Here is a 22,614-nt window from a genome sequence, read left to right as displayed (position 1 = left end):
CTTAGGCGGGTTCTCTAGAGAAGCAAAACCAGTGAAGTGTATAAATATATATATAGAGAGATTTATATCAAGGAAACAGCTCACGTGATTGTAGAGGCTAGGATATCCCAAGTCCGTGGATCAGGGTGGAGGCCTCTCCCAATTCACGCAGCCCTGCAGAAGCTGGCAAGCCCAAGATGGGCAGGTCAGAGGGCAGGGCTCCCGCAAACAGGCTGTGAAGGTCAACGAATTCCAAGATCAACAGACAATGTTTTATTCTGTTATAATTAGGTCACATAAGTTGGAGCCAACTCGATGGCAACTAACAACACATTAACTGCTAGCCTGGGTTGTTGATGATCATGGAGGCACTATATCAGCCCTGGACTGTATACCTTTGGACTTCTTACATAAAACCAGTTGCCACTGAGATGAGTCCAACTCATGGATACCCCTTGCATGCCAGAGTGGAATTGTGCTCCACATAGGGTTTTCAGGGGATGATTTTTTGGAAGTAGATCACTAGGCCCTTCTTTCAAGTTGCCTCTGGGTGGACTCTAATCGCTTAGCTATTTGCACCACCTGGGGACTCCTTATCTTACACAGACCACTGTTATTTGAATTTTGTTACATATGGTCAAATTTAATCCTGATACCCTATATGGCCACCTTCATGACTTCTTACTACCCTGCAGAGTGTGTATTACTATCATACTTGTTTTTACAGAAGAAAAAACAAAGGCTCAGAGAGGCAAGTATCAGCTTTGGAAAGAGCAAAGAGGCATTGTAATCAGAAGACTGGAAAAGAATTGAGGCCAAATCAGAGACGATCCCAAATGTCTTCTGAGCAGTGATGGAGGATAATCCATGTTCAAGAAAGGGTTTCCTCATAGTTCTATGAGAGGTGGAGAAAGCTGTGATCAATTAAGAAAATATTGTTAACCTAAGCACAAGACAAGAGTGCAAATAGAAAGAAGGGAATAAATGAGAACCTTCAGTCTGGTAAAAGTGTAAAGTCTTTGTGATCCATTGAATGCAGATGTGGGAGTTAAGATGAATCAATTTTGGAGCACTTCTCCTTTCTTCAGCAACTCTAAGCAAAGGTTTCTAATAAGACATAGTGCTCAGTTTTGTACTTTCAAAATATAGCTAAGACAATAGATATGTTAACATTATTTGCAGAATTAAATTCTGCTATATTTGTTAGTAAACCTTCATAGATATAACTTGCTTGCTTTGTAGTTTTATGCATGCCTGGGAATGAACCTAGCCTGATTTTTGGCCCAAATTCTCTTGTGCAGACTTTGACCAGATGGCCGTCCTTAACTCTCCTGCTCCCAGTTGTCTCTGACTTTTCTCTGTCTCCTCTTCTTTAGTAAGACACTGCATTTTCATACTTACCCAAGTTGTGTAACCTAGTCCATGCTTGGCACTTTGAGTCTGAATATTTAGCCAGGAATGTATCAATGATTTTATTAAGGCAGTTGGCTGTGGAAACAGCATTTTGATCAAATGATAGTAACGGTATACCTAGAGCCAGACAGAAGAGGATCCAATTCTTTCCATGATCAGAGAGATAAATGAGAATAGCAATAGCTCAAACTATGGAGGGATGGTGGGAAGCATGAGGGCAGGCACAGAAGGCTGTAATCCTGAGGATCTGAGCTTAAAGAGGATATGTGGTATGAAGATCAGGGATTGAGTCTTTACAAGTTTGTGTGACTTAGGGCAAGACACTTTCTCATGTATGAAATGAGTACACTACTGCCAATGTAAAATTGTCTGCCACATAGTAGGGGCTCAGTAACTGCTTGTTGAATCTGAATTTCTGATTCTGACTAAATGGCCAACCAAAATAGGTCACATATATAACAGCAGGCAAAAACATAAAAATTAGGAAAATCCCAGCAAGCTAAAAAAAGACCTGAACTATATGCAGATACCCAAACTTCTTAGATGAGATTAAATATGGTAAATCTGTCAATTCTTATCAAATTAACTTATACTGTGAGTGCAAGTTTAATAAAAATGCCAATAGAATTGTTTTTGGAATTTGATAAATACTTAAGAAGGGCAAATAGGTGGGAATATAAAACAGATTCTGAAAAAGGAGAGTAGGGGATTGGTGAAAGAGAAAGGGAGAAAAATCTTTAACAAGTATTAAAAAACAAAAACACTACAATAGTTAAAAGTATGAAGAGCCACAGATAACTTCAACAGTAGAGCCCAGAAGTAGCTCCTAGTATTAAAGAAAAATTCAATGGATGAAAAAGGAATCACCATAAATCATATTCAACTCATGACTTTGCAATACAACAATTCTGAAAAAAATCTAAGTAATGTCTCACCTCATACCAGGCTCTGTTATAAAAAATATGAATATAAAACTAAAAGAAAATAGTTTATTATATTCTTGAGTCAGATTAAATTTTGAAGAGACAGAAGAGGTTACAAAACATAAACACTGAAAAATCTGATTATAAAAATAAAAAGCTTTTGTTAAATAAAACACCTCTAACCAAAAAGTGGACAAATAAATTAGAAAAAAATTGCCTGTAAAATGACATAGTATTACTTAATGATTCAAGGCTCATACAAATAAAAAAAAACCTAAAATTTCTTAAGTTTAGGTTATTTGGCACATTGAGGGTCTATACAAGTGAGTTTGGCAAGTTTGACAAGTTCACTTTCAAAAGTTGGTGGTCAGAGATTTGTATTTTTAGGTTAATACCTTTCATCTGAAGATAAAAATAAATATCTGCAATAAAAACCCAACAGTAATTTAGGCAAAGACCAAATGGATCGACTTTTGGTCATTAAATAGAAACCTTGGAAGGTGTACATATTATTCAGCAGTATAATTAAACATGAAAAAATTCTTTCTGGCCACTTAAGGAGGCATATATGCATATGTCTATTTTGGCCTATAATATTTGCCTTTTGTAAGTTGATAACAGGTAAATAAATTCACTGTAAAGAGTTTCAAGAAATACCAGGAGGAGTATAGTTGCTAACAGATTAATTTACACATCTAAAGTTTATCTTGTTCCTATTTTGACATGGCTAGTTAAATAAATGACCAAACAGACTAAAATTCTTCCTCCTCTCTCCTGCCACACGTCTTGCTTACAAATATTGATACAGTTAAAAGGCAAGCACCCCAAATAAGCAAGTATTAAGTAAAAGGCAGTGGCCAGCATCAACAAATTAGTTAATTGCTTAATAATGGAATGAAGAGCAAAATACAGTCCTTTAGAAAAGATTTTTATTTTCTTGGCACACAAACATAAAAATGACATTTGTCTGCTACATAGAGCAGTTGAAGACCTACCAGAAATGGACTACAATTCACTTATGTTATAATATTCTTAGATATGATGATAGGTCTCATGTTTCCTCAATTATTTTTGAAAACTTATTAAAATATCACAGCATACTGATTAAACTGGCAAATTTACTTCTCATGTTAAAGAGTAAGACTGACTGGATTAGTGAAGAACCACTAAGGCACAAAAGCATTTAATTTTTGAAATGTAATATAACAGTACCTCATCCAGCAACACTCAAGAATAAAGCATTCTATCTAAATGTTCTTCAGTCAAATGATATGCATTCCTTTAAAGTCTAAAACTGTTATTTTAACTACCTTTGATGGAATAATGTGTAATATGCCTTTTTAAACTTTAAAATAGACCATGCAAAATATACCAATGTTCTTCCATTAACATTCCTAATTAGGAATATGAACCACTTAATTTTCTACTGCAACACAATATCCAAACAGTTTACTGGGGTGGGCATTTGCCCTACAATAGGTAACTCAATGTGTTTTTAAAACTGTCGACTTGTTTCTTGTTTTTTGTCTGATTAAATTGTGAGTTATTGCTTCTTACTTTCATTAAATATGCTTGTTTTCTGTTACCTTTCTTACCACTTTTAATACAGAAGTTAGAGTAGAGCAATATAATTACATGAACCATTGATGCACTAATCGTTCTCCTTTCTCAAGGAAGGTCATTTCTTTTAACTGCTCAGCTTAGAGAAGATTATACATTCAGCAATGAAGAAGGAAGGGAAATTTAGAAACCAATGTGTTTATAGATAGTGGTCAGATTACTATCCTCAAAACTGTAGGATTTAATTTGCTTTATGATGGGAAACCCAAAAACTAAGCTAGTAAAACTATTTCTAAAGTAGGGTCAGTTTTGAGTAAGAGTGTGTGGGTAATCTTACAATAAACTGCAAGAGCTTTGGAGCATCAACATGCAACTTCTGAAGCATTTATGTATTTGCTACCCAGGAGTTTTTGTTTGCTTTTTTTTTGAGTGACAGTTAAGTTTGTTGGGTATGCCATTCTAACTATGAAAACTATACAACTGTTTTATCAACTATAAATATACCACTGAATAATGAAAGGATTTTTGCAACTACACGCTTCCAACTCAAGGTACAATAATCTAATTTACGTGTTTTCTTGAGACAAAACAGTAAATTATAATAACAGAATAAATTTATTTCTATTTTTTCAAGGTTTTTCAGTTGAAGTACAAAACAAGTCCATCTAGAAAATAAGTACTATTCAAAAACGTCAATTCATACAAATATTAAAATCCTTTTCATATTATAGCTTTTTCAGATTTAAGATATCTTAAAATAACATGAAAAATGTTTCAAATGATTTTACTGAATTCCAGTAACTACTAAATTCATACCTATATTTTTATTATATTAAAATTATTCTCAACTTTATTTTAATGTTTTCTAAACTTGTCAATGTAGGTTTTGGTAAATAGGAAACCAATACCTACTATGATCTATCAATAGACTTTTATGCACAAACTAAAAATAGTTGCTAAGTTTTAGAAAATTAACATAGCATCCTTTTTTCCTTAAAGTTTCATAAATATGTCCAACAATCTGCATTTTGAAAATGTAAAGCATCTCATAATATGAAACTGTAACTCAGGACTAATTTTACAAAACTGTTTTTAGGAAATAAATTTCCTAACGTTTGTGGGTTTTTTTTCATAGATGTATAATGATGCTATGCGTCATTAGCACAAGTAAATTATGTTAAATATACTGTTGACATTCATTATATTAAAAACATATTAATGTATCAGTGAAAAAGATTAATATCTGTGCTCCATTTATGAACATACACTGTAGGTGGACACTTCCATCCCTCAACGTTCATTTAACAGGGACTGAATGCAGTGTGCAAGGTGCTAAGAATGCTACAGTAAAGAGGTGAGAACACTGACGAACCAGTCTATTCCACATGTATTGTTACCAAAGAAAATATACAGCACAGTTTAAAGATATCTTTTCCATTATTAGATTTTTAGATTTTATTTCTGCTTATGTATAAATAGATTACATGATTTTTCTTTTTTTAAAGTCTGGATTTCTAGGCATTTGAAGAACACTTCCTGAATTTAAAATAAAAACATTTCATCGGTAATGGTAAGTTTTCTTTCTGATTCAAATCAAAAACTACCTCCATATATTAAAAAAAGAAAAATCAATGCTTTGACAATCTTCCCTAATTGGGCATCATTATTATATGAGAGTTTTAAAATAACTTGCGCTTGCACATAAAAAGAAGGTATTTACATTATATTATGAACTTCCATTCCACAACACAAGTGATTGTATACTTAATAAATACCCATGAATCATCTATAAGTCATAAAGTGTCTCAAGAACAGCAGCGATTGACCAGGCTTGTGTTTCACAGCTGAAAGGACAGTATTGGCCATTCTCATTGGTCAGTTCTGGAAGTCCTTTCCAAGGAGATCTTAAAGAAAGAAAAGACATATAATGAGATATAATCTAAAAATACCTTGTTTAGATTAACAAAACAGGCAGATACTTGGTGATTTTTGCTGCTTAGTATAGAAAACAAACATATGTAGTCATTTCTAACAAAATAAAACAGATATATCTCTATGTCCTAGAGATATATGATATGTGGCACACATAAAGAATATAGATAGAAATTATTCTTTTGATACTCGATCTTTGGATTTAAGACCTTCAAAGGAATCCCTTGATTTACTAAAACCTCGAAGAAACCATCTGTCTTAGTTACCAAGTGCTGCTATAACAGAAATACCACAAGTGGATGGCTCTAACAAACAGAAGTTTATTCTCTTGCAGTCTAGGAGGCTAGATGTCAGAATTCAGGGTGCCAGCTCCAGGGGAAGGCTTTCTCTCTCCGTTGGCTCTGGAGGAGGGTTCCTGTCATCAATCTTCCCTGGTCAAGGAGCTTCTCAGCGCAGGGACCCTGGGTCCAAAGAATGCGCTATTCTCCTTGCTCCTGTTTCTTGGTGGTATGAGGTCCCCATGTTTTTCTGCTTGCTTCTCTCTTTTTGTATCTCAAAAGGGACTGGCTTAAGACAAAACTTAATCTTGTAGATTGAGTCCTGCCTCATTAACATAACTGCCACGAATCCCATCTCATTAACATCATAGAGACAGGATTTACAACACATACGAAAATCACATCAGATGACAAAATGGTGGACAATCACGCAATACTGGGAATCATGGCCTAGCAAAATTGATAACACATATTTTTGGGGGACAATTCAATCCATGACACCATCATTTCAGGTAATATATAAACATACAAACAAATATCCTCAGGCCTAATTTTATTCCTTTTAGAGTAAGAATATAAAGTTCATAAGACTCAAATTGTAGTTATATAGACATGTTATGTCTGATATTGATAAAACTGTAAAACTTCTACGAATAATGAAGGAACACTGAGAACTATGATTAGGAAAAAGTGTCAATAAAAATAATCTGAATTTACATACTAATTACTTATTCTACTGAATAATAATACATTTAATAATTATTGTGCACTTATTATGTTCCAATACTAAGTGCTTTATACACATTATGTCATTTCCTGCTTGCAGCATCACTATAACGTAGGTTCCATAATTATTCCTATTTATAGAGCAGGTAAAGTGATTTAGAGAGGCTAAATAACTTGACCAGGTCTCGCTTTCAGAACACAGCATTATTGGCATTTCAAATTTATTCTCAATTTCAATGTAATCCCTTAATTATGGAATATAAAAATTTTTTAAAACAAAAATACAGAATTCTATGATAAATTACACAACATCAAGTTCTTGACAAAATAACTACCTAAAATAATTAAATGAAAGTAAAAATTACATAATAGAACCTGCTGTACTAAAGAATAAAGCTTTCAACTCAAAAACAAAAAGACAAACAACCCAATTAATATCTGGGCAAAGGACCTGAATAGACATTTCACCGAAGAAGATATACAAATGGCCAATAAGCATATGAAAAGATGTTCAGTGTAATTAATGATTAGGTAAATGCAAATCAAAACCACAATAGATATCACTTCACCCCCACTAGGATGGCTATCATCAGGAAAATGGAAAATAACAAGAATGGGTAAAGATGTGGAGAAATTGGAACTCTCATCCATTGCTGGTAGGACTGTAAAACAGCACAGCTGCTGTAGCAAACACCATGGCAGTTCCTCAAAAAATTAAACATGCAACTATACCCTATGACCCAGTAGTCCCACCCTTAGGTAGGTACACAAAAGAACTGAAAACAACTCAGATAATTGAACACCAATGTTCACTGCAACATTATTCACAATAGCCAAAAGGTGGAAACAATGCAAGTGTCCACCGACAGATGAATGGATAAATAAAATGTGGTACATACAAACAATGGAATGCTATTCAGCCATAAAGAGAAATGAAATTCTAATACATGCTACAACATTGATGGAGCTTGAAAACATTAAAAAAAAACAAACCAAACCTGTTGCCGTCTAGTTGATTCCGACTCATAGTGACCCTATAGGACAGAGTAGAACTGCCCCATAGCGTTTCCAAGGAGCACCTGGTAGATTTGAACTGCCGACTTTTTGGTCAGCATCTGTAGCTCTTAACCACTATGCCACCAGGGTTTCCTTGAAAACATTACGTGGAGTGAAATAAGTCAGACATAAAAGGACAAAGTTTATTAGTGGTTACCACATGCAGGCAGGAGAGAGAAATGAGGAGGTATTACTTAAGAGCTATTGTGTATCTGTTAAGGGTGATAAAACTGGAAATGGATAGTGGTTACTGATCCTACAATTCTATCATTATGCAAAGATTAATTGGGAAGCTATATTTCTGAATGAAGTATCCTATAACTAATAGAAAAGTAATCTTCATTTAAGTACAGTAGTTTTATATAATTCTGGAGAATTTTTTTTTAGAATTTTTTTATAGTACTTTAGATGAAGGTTTACAGAACAAATAGTTTCTCATTAAACAGTCAGTACACATATTGTTTAACAACCCCATGACATGTCAACACTCTCCCTTTTCGACCTTGGAGGACCTTTAGCCAAAGTTACACCATTTCAAAAGTTTTTACATGTACAATCCAGTGAGATCGATTACATTCTTCCAGTTGTGCTGCTATTCTCACTATCCCTTTCCAAATTATTCCATCACCATTATCTTCAACTCACTGCCCCCTAGGCTTCCCATCAAAACTTTTGAGTTGCTGTTGTCAATCTGATCTCACATCGATAATTCTTCTTTTTTTTTTTTTGTACCTTGGATGAAGGCTTACAGAACAAACAGTTTCTCATTAAATAGTACACATATTGCCCTACGACAATGGTTAACAACCCCATGACATGTCAACACTGTCCCTTCTCAACCTTGGGTTCCCTATCACCAGCTTTCCTGTCCCCTCCTGCTTTCTAGTCCTTGTCGCTGGACTGCTGTGCCTCATTAGTCCCATTTTGTTTTATGGGGCTGTCCAATCCCTGGCTGAATGGTGAACCTCAGGAGTGACTTCACCACTGAGCTAAAAGGGTGTCTGGGGGCCATACTCTCAAGGTTTCTCCAGTCTCTGTCAGGCCAGTAAATCTGGTCTTTTTTTCTGAGTTAGAGTTTTGTTCTACATCCTTCTCCAGCTCTGTCTAGGACCCTCGGTTGTGATCCTGGTCAGAGCAGTCAGTGGTGGTAGTTGGGCACCATCTAGCTGTACTGGACTCAGTCTGGCAGAGGCCATGGTACCTGTGGTTCATTAGTCCTTTGGACTAATCTTTTCCTTGTATCCTGTTCTCTTCATGGAGAATGTATTTTAGTTAAGAGAATGATACTGTTAGTTCTCATGGTTTTTTACTTTATAGTTTGATTTAAACAAGTCAATCCAACACAAAAGTTAGAATATATTTTTTTCCAGGACACAAGGAAACAATTTGCATAGTTTTGTTTGTTCGCTAAACAATTTTGAAGTTTCTTCTTTGAAAATAGTTATTTTAAATTGATTTACCCATGTATTTTATCATTTAAAACATGGAAGAATAAATGTGAAAAGAAAGGAAAAAAACAGAAAGGCTTTCAAATTTCATTGGGATACATAGTGTATACACAAATGAATTCTAAAGAAATGTTATTTACCTAATATCTAACAAATTGACTAAACATTATTATGGCAATTTCATGTCCCTGACAACTTACCTTTCAAGATGAACATAATGTCGGGAAAGAACGTTTTTAACCAAAAACACAGTCTTTGCATAACTCTCTGGACCCATCAATTTTGAAAAATATAATTTTGCACGAAGAAAATACCCAATAGGCCACAGCCACTCCTAAAACAGGTGATTTAAAAGTAAAGGAAAAAAAAAAGCTGTAAATACCTAAAATTATGGAAAAATAATTTTAAGTGAAAACTCAGAAAAGAACAATAAAATTCTTACAGGTCCTTGGTGATAATTGAAACCTTTAGCAAGATTGTAGTTGTCATTGTCTAAGGCATTGTCATAAACACCACAGTAAACCATATCACTGCAAAATGATCAAAATTTAAGTTAAATGAAGAAAGATTAGATGTTACATAGAAAGCATTAGAAAAATTATCCAATACCAAAGATAAGAGAAACAGTCAAATGATTTTGTCTTTCAATCTTTAGATTAAGCTCAGCATTTAGAACATTCACATATACTGAGTTCAGAGGATTTTAATAATATGTCAGGAAATGATTAACAAAGATTTACAGGCTAATATACAAAAATAAAAAATATTCAGGGATATTGCCTTCAAAGAGTTGGCCTGAAGCTAAATATTGGTTGGTTTAAAGGCAACTATTTAACGAGGCTTCTAAAATATTTATAATAATTAAAATATACACTGAATAATTTGAATTAGTAAACATTAAAGATAAGGTTTTATTAATTATATTGATTGAGAAGGTTGTTTTTTAAAGTTCTCTGTGAAGTTATTTTAAAATTAAAATGGGCACACGATCAGATTACAATTAGAAACTAAATATGCATAGTGCTATAACACACAGAATTTATAACGAACTTACAAACTTAAATAAAATATTACAAACTTACTGCAATAAATAATACAAGATAGTTTTTTTATTCTTGGTTTAATTAAATTATCCCTTTTCTTTTATCTTAGTGAGAGAGACAGAACTTGTCACATCAGTAAGCTTTAACTGCGGGTTTTAGTTTTGACTAACTCCACTGAAACACCCCAAAATGTCCATAGACATATACATACAAAATTTTACATCTGAAGACAGAAATGAGGACATAGTAAAGTAGAAAAAATCTACAAAGGTCAGGGTACTATAGAGATGGGCCTCTCCCATGTACTCATATAGAAAGCAAGTTGATGATGGTTATCAAGCTTTAAAGGAAAACAGCAGAAGAAAAACAGAAAAGTCATTAGAAACTCAAGAAAAAAAGCAAACACCGGAAAAGAAAGGAAATATAATATGGTATATATGCACATAATCATAAGGTAAAAGGAAATATTTAATTGATTTAAATAAAGAAATAGTGGCACAGCTGCACATATCTATTATTTAGAAATATGGAAGGAACTACTAAGAAAAGCAACTTAAAAAATAGCAATTGTCTCTGAGGAGCAGAAATGGAGGTGGGGCAATGCAGCAAGGGACTGATATTTTTTATATAAGTCCTTTTAGGTATCTCCATGCATTACTTTGATGAAAATAAAATGTCCATTCTCTTAAGCTTAGTAATTCTTCTATAAACTCATCCGAAAAAATTAATCCAAACTAAAGACAAGTCTTTATGCTTAAAGATGTTTATTGCAGCCTTATTTACATTTTTAGCAATAAAAATAGAAAATTTAGATGTTTAAAGGACCAAATTTGAGATGAAAAAACATGCAGCAGAAAAAATATTTTCAAATACTTTTTATTTGCATAGGAAAATTTAAGTGATAAAGCTTCAAATTAAAAAGCAGAGACTATACAGCTGTATGTAAAAACTGGTTCCCGTCAAGTCAATTCTGACTCATAGTGACCCTACAGGACTGCAGAACCCCATAAATTTTTCTAGGCTGTAATTTGTAAAGAAGCAGACTGCCACATCTTTCTTCCACGCAGTGGCTGGTGGGTTCAAACCACCCACCTTTGGTTAGCAGCCAAGCACTTTAACTACTATGCCATCAGGGCTCCTATTTCTGTATATAGTATGGTCCAAACTTGTATGAAAATGCACACAAAACAAAATAAAACAAACCTGGGGAAATGTGTGAGATGGCAATGATGTTTATCTCTGGATGAAGGGAGTATAAGAAATTTTACCTTTATTTTACACTCTTCTGTACTTTCCAATGTCCACAATAATCATGTATTACTTTTATAATCAGAATAAAAAAAGTATCAAAAAATATTCATGACTTATTTTATAAACTTAAAACTCTTTAACTGATTATTGGATATAGGATAAGCCAAAGGCTCTTTGATACCAATGCTTAATGAAGGTAAAGAAGGTATTTTTAAAAACTCAATTTGAATCCCCTTTTAGAGAGATTTTATTGATAAGCAAAGATTATGGTTGGTATCAATATATTTGGACTAAATATAGTATTAACAACATTCTCAATACTTATAATCCCACTTACTCTGGATCCAAAGTTTTCATGCCAAGGGGACCAAGCAGTTTTTTTTCTGCAATTTCCAAAGCTTTCCATGCTTTTTCTGCAGTAAAGAGCTCAGGGGCCTAATAAATGTCAAAAAACAAATATACACATTCATCACAGAAGAATTAGTTTCCATTCACAGTGAAACATAAGCTAGTAGTTAAACTATTCATAAACTTGAAAAAGACTGAAACTATTTAAAAATAGAATGTAGGTCGAAATTTGAGTGCAAATACATAACCATATCTAATTCTATGAGGCATGCTTGGAGGAACTGTTCTTGGCCTTAGAAGTTAGGGAAGCTGTTAGAGGTGATTATTTCTGTATGTTACAAGAAAATGTCCCGGCTCCTAAAGGAAGCTGCCACACATTTAACTTAATGAATGTAGAATACACTTAGTGACCTAATTCACTCTTCAGAAGATTTTTACAACAGTTTCCTTTCCTTGTTTAAAAAATCTGGTACCCATTTTTTTGCTTCTGGGGTCATCATAAAAAACAGAAGAATTTGCTCTCAATAGTATGAGTAAACTTACTTGCCATATGGAGAAGCAGAGAATGCATTGGTGGACTGCATTAATTTTCATGGTTAAATAAAATCAAATGTACACTGAACTAAAGCTACCTTTGTGTACCTTTGAATTTTTTACTCTACTATAATTACAGCACTATTGTTTAGTACTCTTTTTGACAAAGTGGATAGAGTTAGGCAGGAATGGAAGAGCATATACTTTTTCTATTTACTGCCCTGGTAGTTTATTTTTAGATTAAGGAGAGTTGAAATAAGGAGAGAGTCAAGAATTCTTGGCTAGATAGAACTAATTACAGCAACACAACAAAGAAAATGGGATGTGAGTTTAAGCTACCTACATTAGTTCATTAGCCCAGAGTGTCCCAACTAGTGTGCTGAGGCACTGATTGTGGCACACTGGCATGACAAACTTGGGTACAGGTGTGCTGAAATACAGATACCCTCAGCTTTCAAGGCAGTTGGGTAAGGTCTGGGGCTAAGTAAAGCAGCTGGATCTGGCACAGTGCTGTACAGATACCATTATTTTCTACTTGTGCCATGATGTGAAAGCACTTCATTAGTCAATATCCATTATTTTCTATTTTTAAATACTGAATGTTACAGGTTTAGGGTGATAGCATAATACTTTATTAATTAGGAAAGACTATATAAAAGTAAATAGTATACTTTTAAGCAACTAAATGGATTTGAAAACAAATGGGAATAAACAACTAAGTAAACGCTATCACAACATTTTTAAAATTTAAAAATAACAAACAAATCACTTACTACAACCATTGCTATGGTAAAATTAGGCCTGAGCTGGTAGTCACACCAAGGACTTGAAGCTCCGTAACTATCTTTGTATATGCCACGTTTGTGAACCAAATTAGGATGCTTTTCATTAGGATCTGAAGGGTCTTCAGAAACATAAAATAGCTTTTCAAAGTGGTCTTGTATTTTTCTATTCCATTCATCATAGGAGACTCTTACAACCTTTCCTGAAACATGATAAAAGACATGGTAGTTTTAAACACTGAAAGCAATCCATACATCTAGCTACAGCCAGACTGATATTTAGTTTATCTATTTTTATCTATTAGAAGTCAATAAATTATTCACTTTTTGAAATGTCAGAGTCCTCTAAAGGACACAAGCCTGAAATAAAAATTATCTTTCATTACATTACAGAAAAAAAAAAAAGTGTTAGATTCTAGCAAAATTATCCCTGACTTGTCTTTGTTAGTATTACTTTTACATGTTTGATAAAGTTCCCTTATGGAGCACTTGAAATGTGACTAGTCTGAACTGCCATGTGTTGTAAGTGTAAAATACACACTGGATTTTGAAGATTTAGTATTCTCCAAAAAGAATGTAAAATATCTCATGAGTATTTCATATTGATTACATGTTGAAATAGTATTTTGCATATATTGAGTTAAATAAAATACATTATTACAATTAACTTCATGTGTATCTTTTCATTTTTTAAACGTGGCTACTTTGTTGTAGTTGTCAGTTGCCGTCAGTAGGTGTTGACTCATGGTGACCCCATGTGTTGCGAACTAGAAACGTTCCATGGGGTTTTCTTGGCTGTAACCTAACAGAAGCAAATTGCTAGAACTTTACCTCCGTGGTACTGTTGGGTGTGTTCAAATTCCCAATCTTTAGGTTAGCAGCTGAGTGTAAACTGTCTGTGCCACAGACGGACCTAATGTGGCTACTGGAAAGTTTTAAATTATATATATGGCTCACACGGTATTTCTATTGGACAGCACTGTTCTAGAAAAAGAGGTGTAAAGATTTCATAACTGTTCACAGAAACGCAATTGCTCATAGTCATACTGAGGAAAGAGAGAAGCATGATAAGTTGATACTACGGTGCTTTCCATATCTCAGTTCAATGCTGCTATAAAAATATGGTTAGTAGCTTTTACAATTTTCATTTTAGTAAATTTATGGCATTTCTTTCCTCTTAATCTTCAGGATTTTCTAATATTAGTCTATTGAGTCAAACAATGATTAAGTAGGTTAAGAATATAAAAAGTACATCCAAAGTTCTTTCTAAACAAAATGAAGAGTTTACCATGTCTTTTTACTGTGACTTCATGATAAGGGAAAATTTTTTTTTTGGATAATTCCAGCAACCAATGCACAGTAGATTTACTCAGGCCCACAATTTCTACAGCAGACCCATCTCTAAAATGGAAAAGAAATTGTATCCTGTGAGTTGGAGTCTTTAAAGCACTACTTAAAAAGCATAAACAACTTTGATGGATTATATAACTAATGTATTATAGGAACAACTATGTATAAAACAAGTTACTTTACAGGAATATGTATTATATAAGAAATCTCTTATTATTTTGCCATTGTCTACTTTCTTAACATATTTTTAAAAAAATCTCTGAAGTAGTACGGGGACTATGGAGTAAAAGGAGAAGAAAGCTGGCAAGAGGTGAGAGTAAAGACTCAGAGCGTATTGAGACTAGAGTACTAGAGAAAAGACAGCAAACATGGTATACAGGGCTGGAGAAAGCCGGCAAAAGTGAACATAATTTTATGTAATATTTACAAGCTCATTTTTAAGGGGGAAAAAAGGAAGAATAAAAGCTAATAATATACCAAAACAAAACAAAAAAACCCAGGTATTTATTAGAATTTGCAAAACATATTAAAAAGATACACTAATAAATAACTATGTTTTTGGACAATCCTGACTAAAGATAAAATTTAAAATAAGACAATAGTTTCTCAGACCTGAGACTGTATTAAGCACTTCAAATCAATAAATAGGAACACCCCTTGACCGACAAATGCTGGGATAGAAGACAGAGAAAATCAGGGAATAAAAAGGTTCAGCATGGAGTGAAATAATTTCATAAAGGACAGGGCAATTAGTTGTTTTCCATATCTACAAAAGATGGGACATAATGAAATGTTTACAATGAAAGCAGTTCAGGTTAGGAAAATGTCTTAACCACTGGGATAATGAATCATAAAACTCTTCTTTGAGGTGCTTATACAGAATCAATCAATGAGAATGTGCAGAAGAGAATACACAGCTTTACTTGATGACATACACCAAGCAGACTGTGTGTGTATATAATGGGGAGAGGGAGGGATGAGTGGAAGAAGTAGCAGGAAGGAGGGAGAAAGAGGGAAAGAGAGAGGGAAAGAGGTAAAGATTTTAATTTACTATGAAGACTTCATGATTAATAGAATAAAAGATTCCACAGGTTTGTGGTTTTTAAAAAGGGTATAATTATACAAGCACTATAAAATAAACAATACCTTGGAGTGGCTGGGATTCCTCTGTTTCTAGCTCTGTCACTTTCTCCCATTTTATCCATCCATGTACCACAATTTAAGTGATTGCCTCCATAAACAAATCCTGTCTCATCATTAACCCCTGCAGTTATATTAAAACCTAAAAAAACAAAATAAAACATTTATAAAATTTCAAAGGAATATAATAAGTAGGCCAACCACTCCAGAGAGAAAGTTGATAATGTCTAAAAAGTTGAAGATGCATATATTCTACCAGACAGCAATTGCACTTCTAGATATACACTGTAGAGAAACCTTTGCTATGTGAACATGGAGACACATACAAGGATATTCATTGCAATACTGCTTGTATTAGCAAACCATCTTCCCCCCAAAAAAAACAACTTAACTGCACCTTGATAGAGGAATGAATACACACTGTGGTTTATTCATACAATGGAAAACTCTCTATAGCATTTAAAACTAAGGAACTGAATTTATATGTATCAAAAATGGATAAATTCCCAAAACAAAACGACTCAGTGAACAAAAAGTTACAAAAGGATATATATAATAAGATGCTTTTTCTGTAAAAGCATAAAACATAGAAGATAATATATACAAGTATATTAGACAGCTATCACCTGTCTGTAGTGGTGGCTTGCATGTTGCTATGATGCTGAACAAGCTTTAGCAGAGCTTTAAGGCTAAGATGGACTAAGAAGAAATGCCTAGCAATCTATTTCTGAAAATCAGCCAGTGAAAACCCTATAGATCACAATTGTCTGATACATAATGGATCATGGGAATTGCATAACCAGGCAGTGTTTCATCCTGTTGTGCATGGGGCTGTCATGAGTTGGAGGAAAACTTGAGGGCAGCTAACAACAAAAATCACAGTGTTAACAACAACAAAACATGTCTATATAGCTATGTTTACTATGACAATATAATATCCGAGAAGCTGGACTATATGAAGAACAACACAGTATCAACATTGGAGAAAGACTCATTAATAACCTGCGATATGCAGATGACAACACTGCAGAAAGTGAAGAGGACCTGAAGCACTTACTGATGAAGGTCAAAGACTACAGCCCTCAGTATGGATTATACCTCAATATAAAGAAAACAAAAATACTCACAACTGGACCGATAAGCAACATTATGATAAATAGAGAAAAGACTGAAGCTGTCAAGGATTTAATTTTATTTGGAACCACAATCAACACCCCTGGAAGCAGCAGTCAAGAAATCGCATTGCATTGGGCAAATCTGCTGCAAAATATCTCTTTAAAGTGTTAAAAAGCAAAGATGTCACCTTGAGGACTAAACTGTACCTGCCTCATATGCATGTGAAAACTGGACAATGAATAAGGAAGACCGAAGAAGAACTGATGTCTTTGAACTGTGGTGTTGGTGAAGAATATTGAATATACCATGCCGGAAGAACAAACAAATCTGTCTTGGAAGAAGTACAGCCAGAATGCTGCTTAAAAGCAAGGATGGCGAGACTCCACCTCATATACTTTGGGCATGTTATCAGGAGGGACTAGTCCTTGGAAAAGGACATCATGCATGGTACAGTACAGGGTTGGTGAAAAAAGGGAAGACGTTCAACGAGATGGACTGACACAGTGGCTACAAAAATGGCCTCAAATATAGCAATGACTGTGAGGATGGCGTAGGGCCAGGCAGTGTTTCGTTCTGTTCTACACAGGGTTGCTGCGAGTCAGAACTGACTCAACGGCACCTAACAACAACAACAATATGATAACATTTGTGTAAAACTGTAAAAGATTTAAAACAAGTATATATAGTACATATACACATTATGTTACAGTATATCCTCAGAGTCTTGTGAGATAAAAGTTCTTATATTTATGACAATGGAGTCTCAGAAGAAGAGAAAAAAGAGTGCAGAGCTGAAGAAATAATGGCTGAAAATTTTCCAAATTTGATGAAAGGCATAAATTTACAGATTCAAGAAGGTGAGTGAACCTGAAAGAAAATCATGTCAAAGCATAAACATCATAATCACACTCCTGAAAAATAAAGACAAGAAAATCTTAAAAGCAGCTCAAGAGAAAAGATGCATTATCTTTAGGGGAACAACAAATTGAATGACAGTGAATTTCTTATTTGAAATCAAGGAGATCAGAATAAGGGGTGCAAAATGTTCTAAGTGTTGGGAAAAAAAAGAATTCTCAATTCCAAATTCTAAAGCCAGTGAAAATACTGTTCAGAAGTAAAGGGGAAATAAATTCTCAGATGAAGGAAAACTAAGAGAATTTGTTGCCAGTAAATCTAGTCTAATGCAATGGCTAAAGGAAGTTCTTCAAGCAGAACTTTTTGAAATGATAAAAGATGAAAACTTGAATGAAGATAGAATGACGTAAAGCATAAAAACATGGGTAAATATAATAGATTTTCTTTCTGATATTGAGTTTTAAAGTTTCTACACTTCATTTGAACTGGCAAAATATCATTATCAGTATAGACTGCGATGTTACATATACATCGTAATACTTAAAACAACCACTAAAAAACTATCCCAAAGATATACTGAAGAACACTAGCAATAAATTGAAAAATTCTAAAAAATGTTCAGGTAACGCACAAGGAGGCCAAAAAAAGGAAAAGAGAAACAGAATAAACAGAAAAAAATAATAAATGGAAGATTTAAGCCCTAATATATTAATAATTACTTTAAATATAAACAGCCTAAAGATACCAATTAAAAGACAGAGATTGGCAGAGTGATTAAAAAAGTGACTCAATTATATTTTGTCTATAAGAAACTCACTTCAAATACAACAATATAGGTAGGTTGAAAGTAAAAGGATAGAAAAAGAATTACATTATAAAAAGGGTCAATTCACCAAGAAGACATAGTAAAACCTAATGTGTATGTACCAAACAACAGAGCTTCCAAATACATTAAGCAAAAATTAATAGAACTGAAAGGAGAAATAGACAAATTCATAGTTATAATGGAGAATGTCAAGATCTCCCTCTCAGCAACTGATACAAAACTATAAAGAAAATCAGCAAGAATAAAGAGCTGAATAATACCATCAAAATAAATCTAACTAACATTCATACAACACTTCACCCCAAAACAGCACAACACCCACTCTTTTCAAGTGTCCATGGAATAGTCATCAAGATAAACCATATTCTGGGTCATAAAACAAACCTCAACAAATTTGAAAGAATTAAAATAATTCAGAGTATGTTCTCTGACCATAATGGAATCAACTTAGATATCAGTAACAGAAACATTAGTAGGAAAGTCTCCAAATAGTTGAAATTAAACAAAACACTGCTGAATACTCCATGGGTGAAAAAGGAGTCTCAAGGGGGGAAAAAACATATAGAGCTTAATGTAAACGAAAATACATCAAAATTGGTGGGATACAGCTAAAGTAGTGCCGAAAGAGAAATTTATACCACTAAATGCTTGTATTAAAAAAGAAGAAAGGTTTGAAATCAATAATCTAAGCTACAACATAAAAAAATTGGAAAAAGAAGAGCAAAAGAAACCAAAGGAAACAAACAAACAACAAGATTAAGAGCAGAAATCAATCAACTTAAAAATAGAAAAATAGAGAAAATCAAAGAAACTAAAAGCTAATTCTTTAAAAAAGAACAATAAAATTGATAAACCTCTAGGAAGATTGACAAAGATTTAAAAAAAAAAAAAGAAGACAAATTACCAATATCAGCAATAAAACAGACGATATTACTACAGATTCAGCAGCCTGTAAAAGGATAAGGGAATACTATAAACAACTCTATGCATATATATTTGAAAACTTAGATAAATTGAACAATTTCTCAAAAACCACAAACGACCAAAACTTACCCAATATGAATCAGATAATCCGAATAGATCTGTAACTATTAAAGAAATTGAATTAATAATTCTGAAAAAAAATCTTCAGGCCTTTATGTTGTATCACAAACATGTAAAGAAGAGTTAGCACCAATTCTACATAATCAATTCCAAAAATTAGAAGAGCAGAGACCACTATCTCTTTTTATGAACCCAGTAATACTACAATACCAAAGTCAGTCAAAGACAATACAAGAACACAATAGAGAAATGTCTCTCATGAACATGCAAGCAAAAATGTTCCACAAAATATCAGCAAATCAAATCCAGCAATATATAAAAAGAAGTACACACCATCGCCAAGAGGGGTTTATTCCAGGTATGCAAGGACGCTTCAATACTCAATCAATGCAATGCACCGCACTATACCAACGGGCTAAGAGAAAATACATGACCACATAAACAAATGCAGAAAAAGCATTCGACAAACTACAACCCATTAAAGAAAAAAAAAAAAAAAAACACTCAGCAAACTAGGAACAGAAGGGGAACTTGCTAAACTTGATAAAGAGCAGCTACAGTTATGGTAAAAGACTGAATGCTTTCCCACTAAGATCAGGAACAACATAACGATGTCTGCTCTAATCATTCTTATTCCACATAATATGAAAGTCCTAGCCAGTGCAATAAAACAAGAAAAGGAAATAAAGAGGAATATAGAGTGGAAAGAAATAAATAAAACTGTCTCTATTTACAGATGACATAACTGTCTCTGTAGAAAATTTCAAGAAACCTACAACACTCCCAGAACTAAAAAGTTAGTCCAACAGGGTTATAGGATACAAGATCAATGCACACACAGAAAAATCAATCATCTCTGTATATACTAGCAAAGAATATGTGGACAGTGAAATAAAAAAGAGAATACCATTTATAGTCATCCTCCAAGGAGAAAATACTTAAGTATAAATCTAGCAAAACACGTACAGGATCAGGGGACATCTACGTCAACTGGCACAGTGTAGTGCATAAAAACAAAGTTCTACATCCTACTTTGGTGAGTGGTGTCTGGTATCTTAAAAGCTTGTGAGTGGCCATCTAAGCTACAACTAATGGTCTCTTCTTGTCCGGAGTAAAGGAGAGTGAAGAAGACCAAAGATTCATGGAAACAATTAATCCAAAGGACTAAAGGACTACATGTACCACAGCCTACAAGACCCCGAGACCAGAAGAACTAGATGGTGCCTGGCTACCACTATTGACCACTCTGACTGGGATCACAATACAGGGTCCTGGCCAGAGTGGGAGAAAAATGTAAAACAAAAAATCAATTTCATAAAAAAAGACCAGACTTACTGGCCTGATAGAAATGGGAGGAACCCGAGATGATGGGCCTAAGACACCCCTCTGACTTGGAACTGCAGCCATTCCTGAAAACCACCTTCCAGCCAAACAATAGACAGGCCTATAAAATAAACAATAAACACCCGAAAAGAACGTGCTCCATAGAACAAACAAGTATATGAAACCAAAAGAGAAACACTTGCCCAAAAGTAAAGATTAGAAGGCAGGAAAGGGTAGGAAAACCAGATAAAAGGAAGTGGGGAACCCAGGGTGGAAATGGGGAGAGTGCTGACAGTGTGGGGACTGCAATCAATGTCATGGAACACTTTGTGTACAATTTGTTGAATGAGAAACTAATTTCCTCTGTAAACTCTCACCTAAAACACAATAAAATATTTAAAAAAATTTATGGGATCTGTATACTGAAAATTACAAAATGCTGATGAAAAAAATCAACCAAAATTTAAGGAGAGAAACTTCTTATGAATTGGAAGATTCAACACAGTAAAGATGACAATTCTTCCAAATTGATCTATAGTTTTAATGTAATTTTTATCGAAATCCAAGCAAAGATTTTACAGATATAGACAAGTTTACTCAAAAATTTACATGAAAAGGCAAAGGAACTTGAATAGCTGAACAATTCTGAAAAAGAATGAAGTGGGAGGAATCATTCCACCTGATGTTATAACTTACCATATAGCTTACAGTAATCAAGCCAGTGTATTATTGATAGAGGGATAAACATACAGATCAACGGATCAGTATAGAGAACCCCAAAGTAGGCCTACACAAATATGCCTGATTTTCAACAAACCTCCAAAAGCAATTCAGTGGACAAGGATGGTCTCTTCAATAAATGGTGCTTGGGCAATTGGACATCCATAGACAAAAAAAAAAGATAAACATCAACCTTGACCTAGACTTCACATCTTATAAAAAAATTAATTCTAAATGAACCATGGATTTAAATATATAACATAAAACTATAAAACTTTATAAAGAAAACATAGGAGAGAATATCTGGGACCTGAGGCTAGCTGAAGAGTTCCTAGATATGACACCAAAAGCATGACCCATAAAAGAAGAAAAAAGGGTAAAATGAATTGCACCAAAATTAAAATCTTTTGCTTGCAAAGGACCTCATTAGAGGATGAAAGGAAAAGTAACAGACTGGGAGAAAGTATTTCCAAATCACAAACTAACAATTGCTTTTATCTAGTATGCATAAAGAAGTTTAAAAACTCAATTGTCAAAAAACTAACAATTCAATTGTTTCATCAAAAAGATATTTTACTAAAGAGGAGATGTGAATAGCAAATAAGCACATGAAAAGATGTTCAATGTAAATTAAAAGGTCTACACAATTATCAGAATGACTAAAGAAAAAAAAGATAATACCAAATGCTGATGAGGATATGCAGAAACGGGATCTCTCCAGTTTGCTTGTAAGAACATAGAATGGTATAACCACTCTGGAAAATAGTTTGGCAGTTTCTTATAAAACAGAACATGTATAATGAGGTACAGGAGTCCAGTGACAAGGGCCAGAAAGCAGAAGGGGACAAGGAAGCTGGTGATAGGGAACCCAAAGTTGAGTAAGGATATTGTTGATGTGTTGTGAGATTGTTAACCATTTTCACAGGGCAACCTTTGTAGTAACTGTTAAATGAGAAACTATTTTGTT

General features: G+C 33.8%; 1 protein-coding gene across 5 annotated transcripts in view; it reads right to left on the bottom strand.

The window, feature by feature from the left end:
- Nucleotides 1–5,343: 5,343 nt before the first annotated feature.
- The window catches only part of AGL (amylo-alpha-1, 6-glucosidase, 4-alpha-glucanotransferase), a 93,187-nt gene continuing 75,916 nt past the window's right edge, over nucleotides 5,344–22,614 (bottom strand). For 4 of the 5 annotated variants that reach the window (XM_023739982.1, XM_023739979.1, XM_023739981.1 and 1 more), the window contains 7 exons: nucleotides 15,770–15,905; nucleotides 14,562–14,674; nucleotides 13,265–13,476; nucleotides 11,947–12,044; nucleotides 9,758–9,845; nucleotides 9,516–9,649; nucleotides 5,528–5,779 (listed from right to left, as the gene is read on the bottom strand). In XM_023739982.1, the coding sequence (XP_023595750.1) occupies nucleotides 5,662–5,779; nucleotides 9,516–9,649; nucleotides 9,758–9,845; nucleotides 11,947–12,044; nucleotides 13,265–13,476; nucleotides 14,562–14,674; nucleotides 15,770–15,905 (899 nt within the window). In that variant the 3' untranslated portion in view covers nucleotides 5,528–5,661. Of the gene's footprint in view, nucleotides 5,780–9,515; nucleotides 9,650–9,757; nucleotides 9,846–11,946; nucleotides 12,045–13,264; nucleotides 13,477–14,561; nucleotides 14,675–15,769; nucleotides 15,906–22,614 lie in introns of all 5 variants that reach the window. The other variant, XM_004385714.3, reaches the window with a different exon arrangement.

This window comes from Trichechus manatus, unplaced genomic scaffold, assembly GCF_000243295.1.
Source record: "Trichechus manatus latirostris isolate Lorelei unplaced genomic scaffold, TriManLat1.0 scaffold00144, whole genome shotgun sequence".
In the NCBI taxonomy this organism is placed as follows: Eukaryota; Metazoa; Chordata; class Mammalia; order Sirenia; family Trichechidae; genus Trichechus; species Trichechus manatus.
Note: the sequence above shows the minus strand (reverse complement) of the source record. Positions and strands in the feature narration are given on the sequence as shown.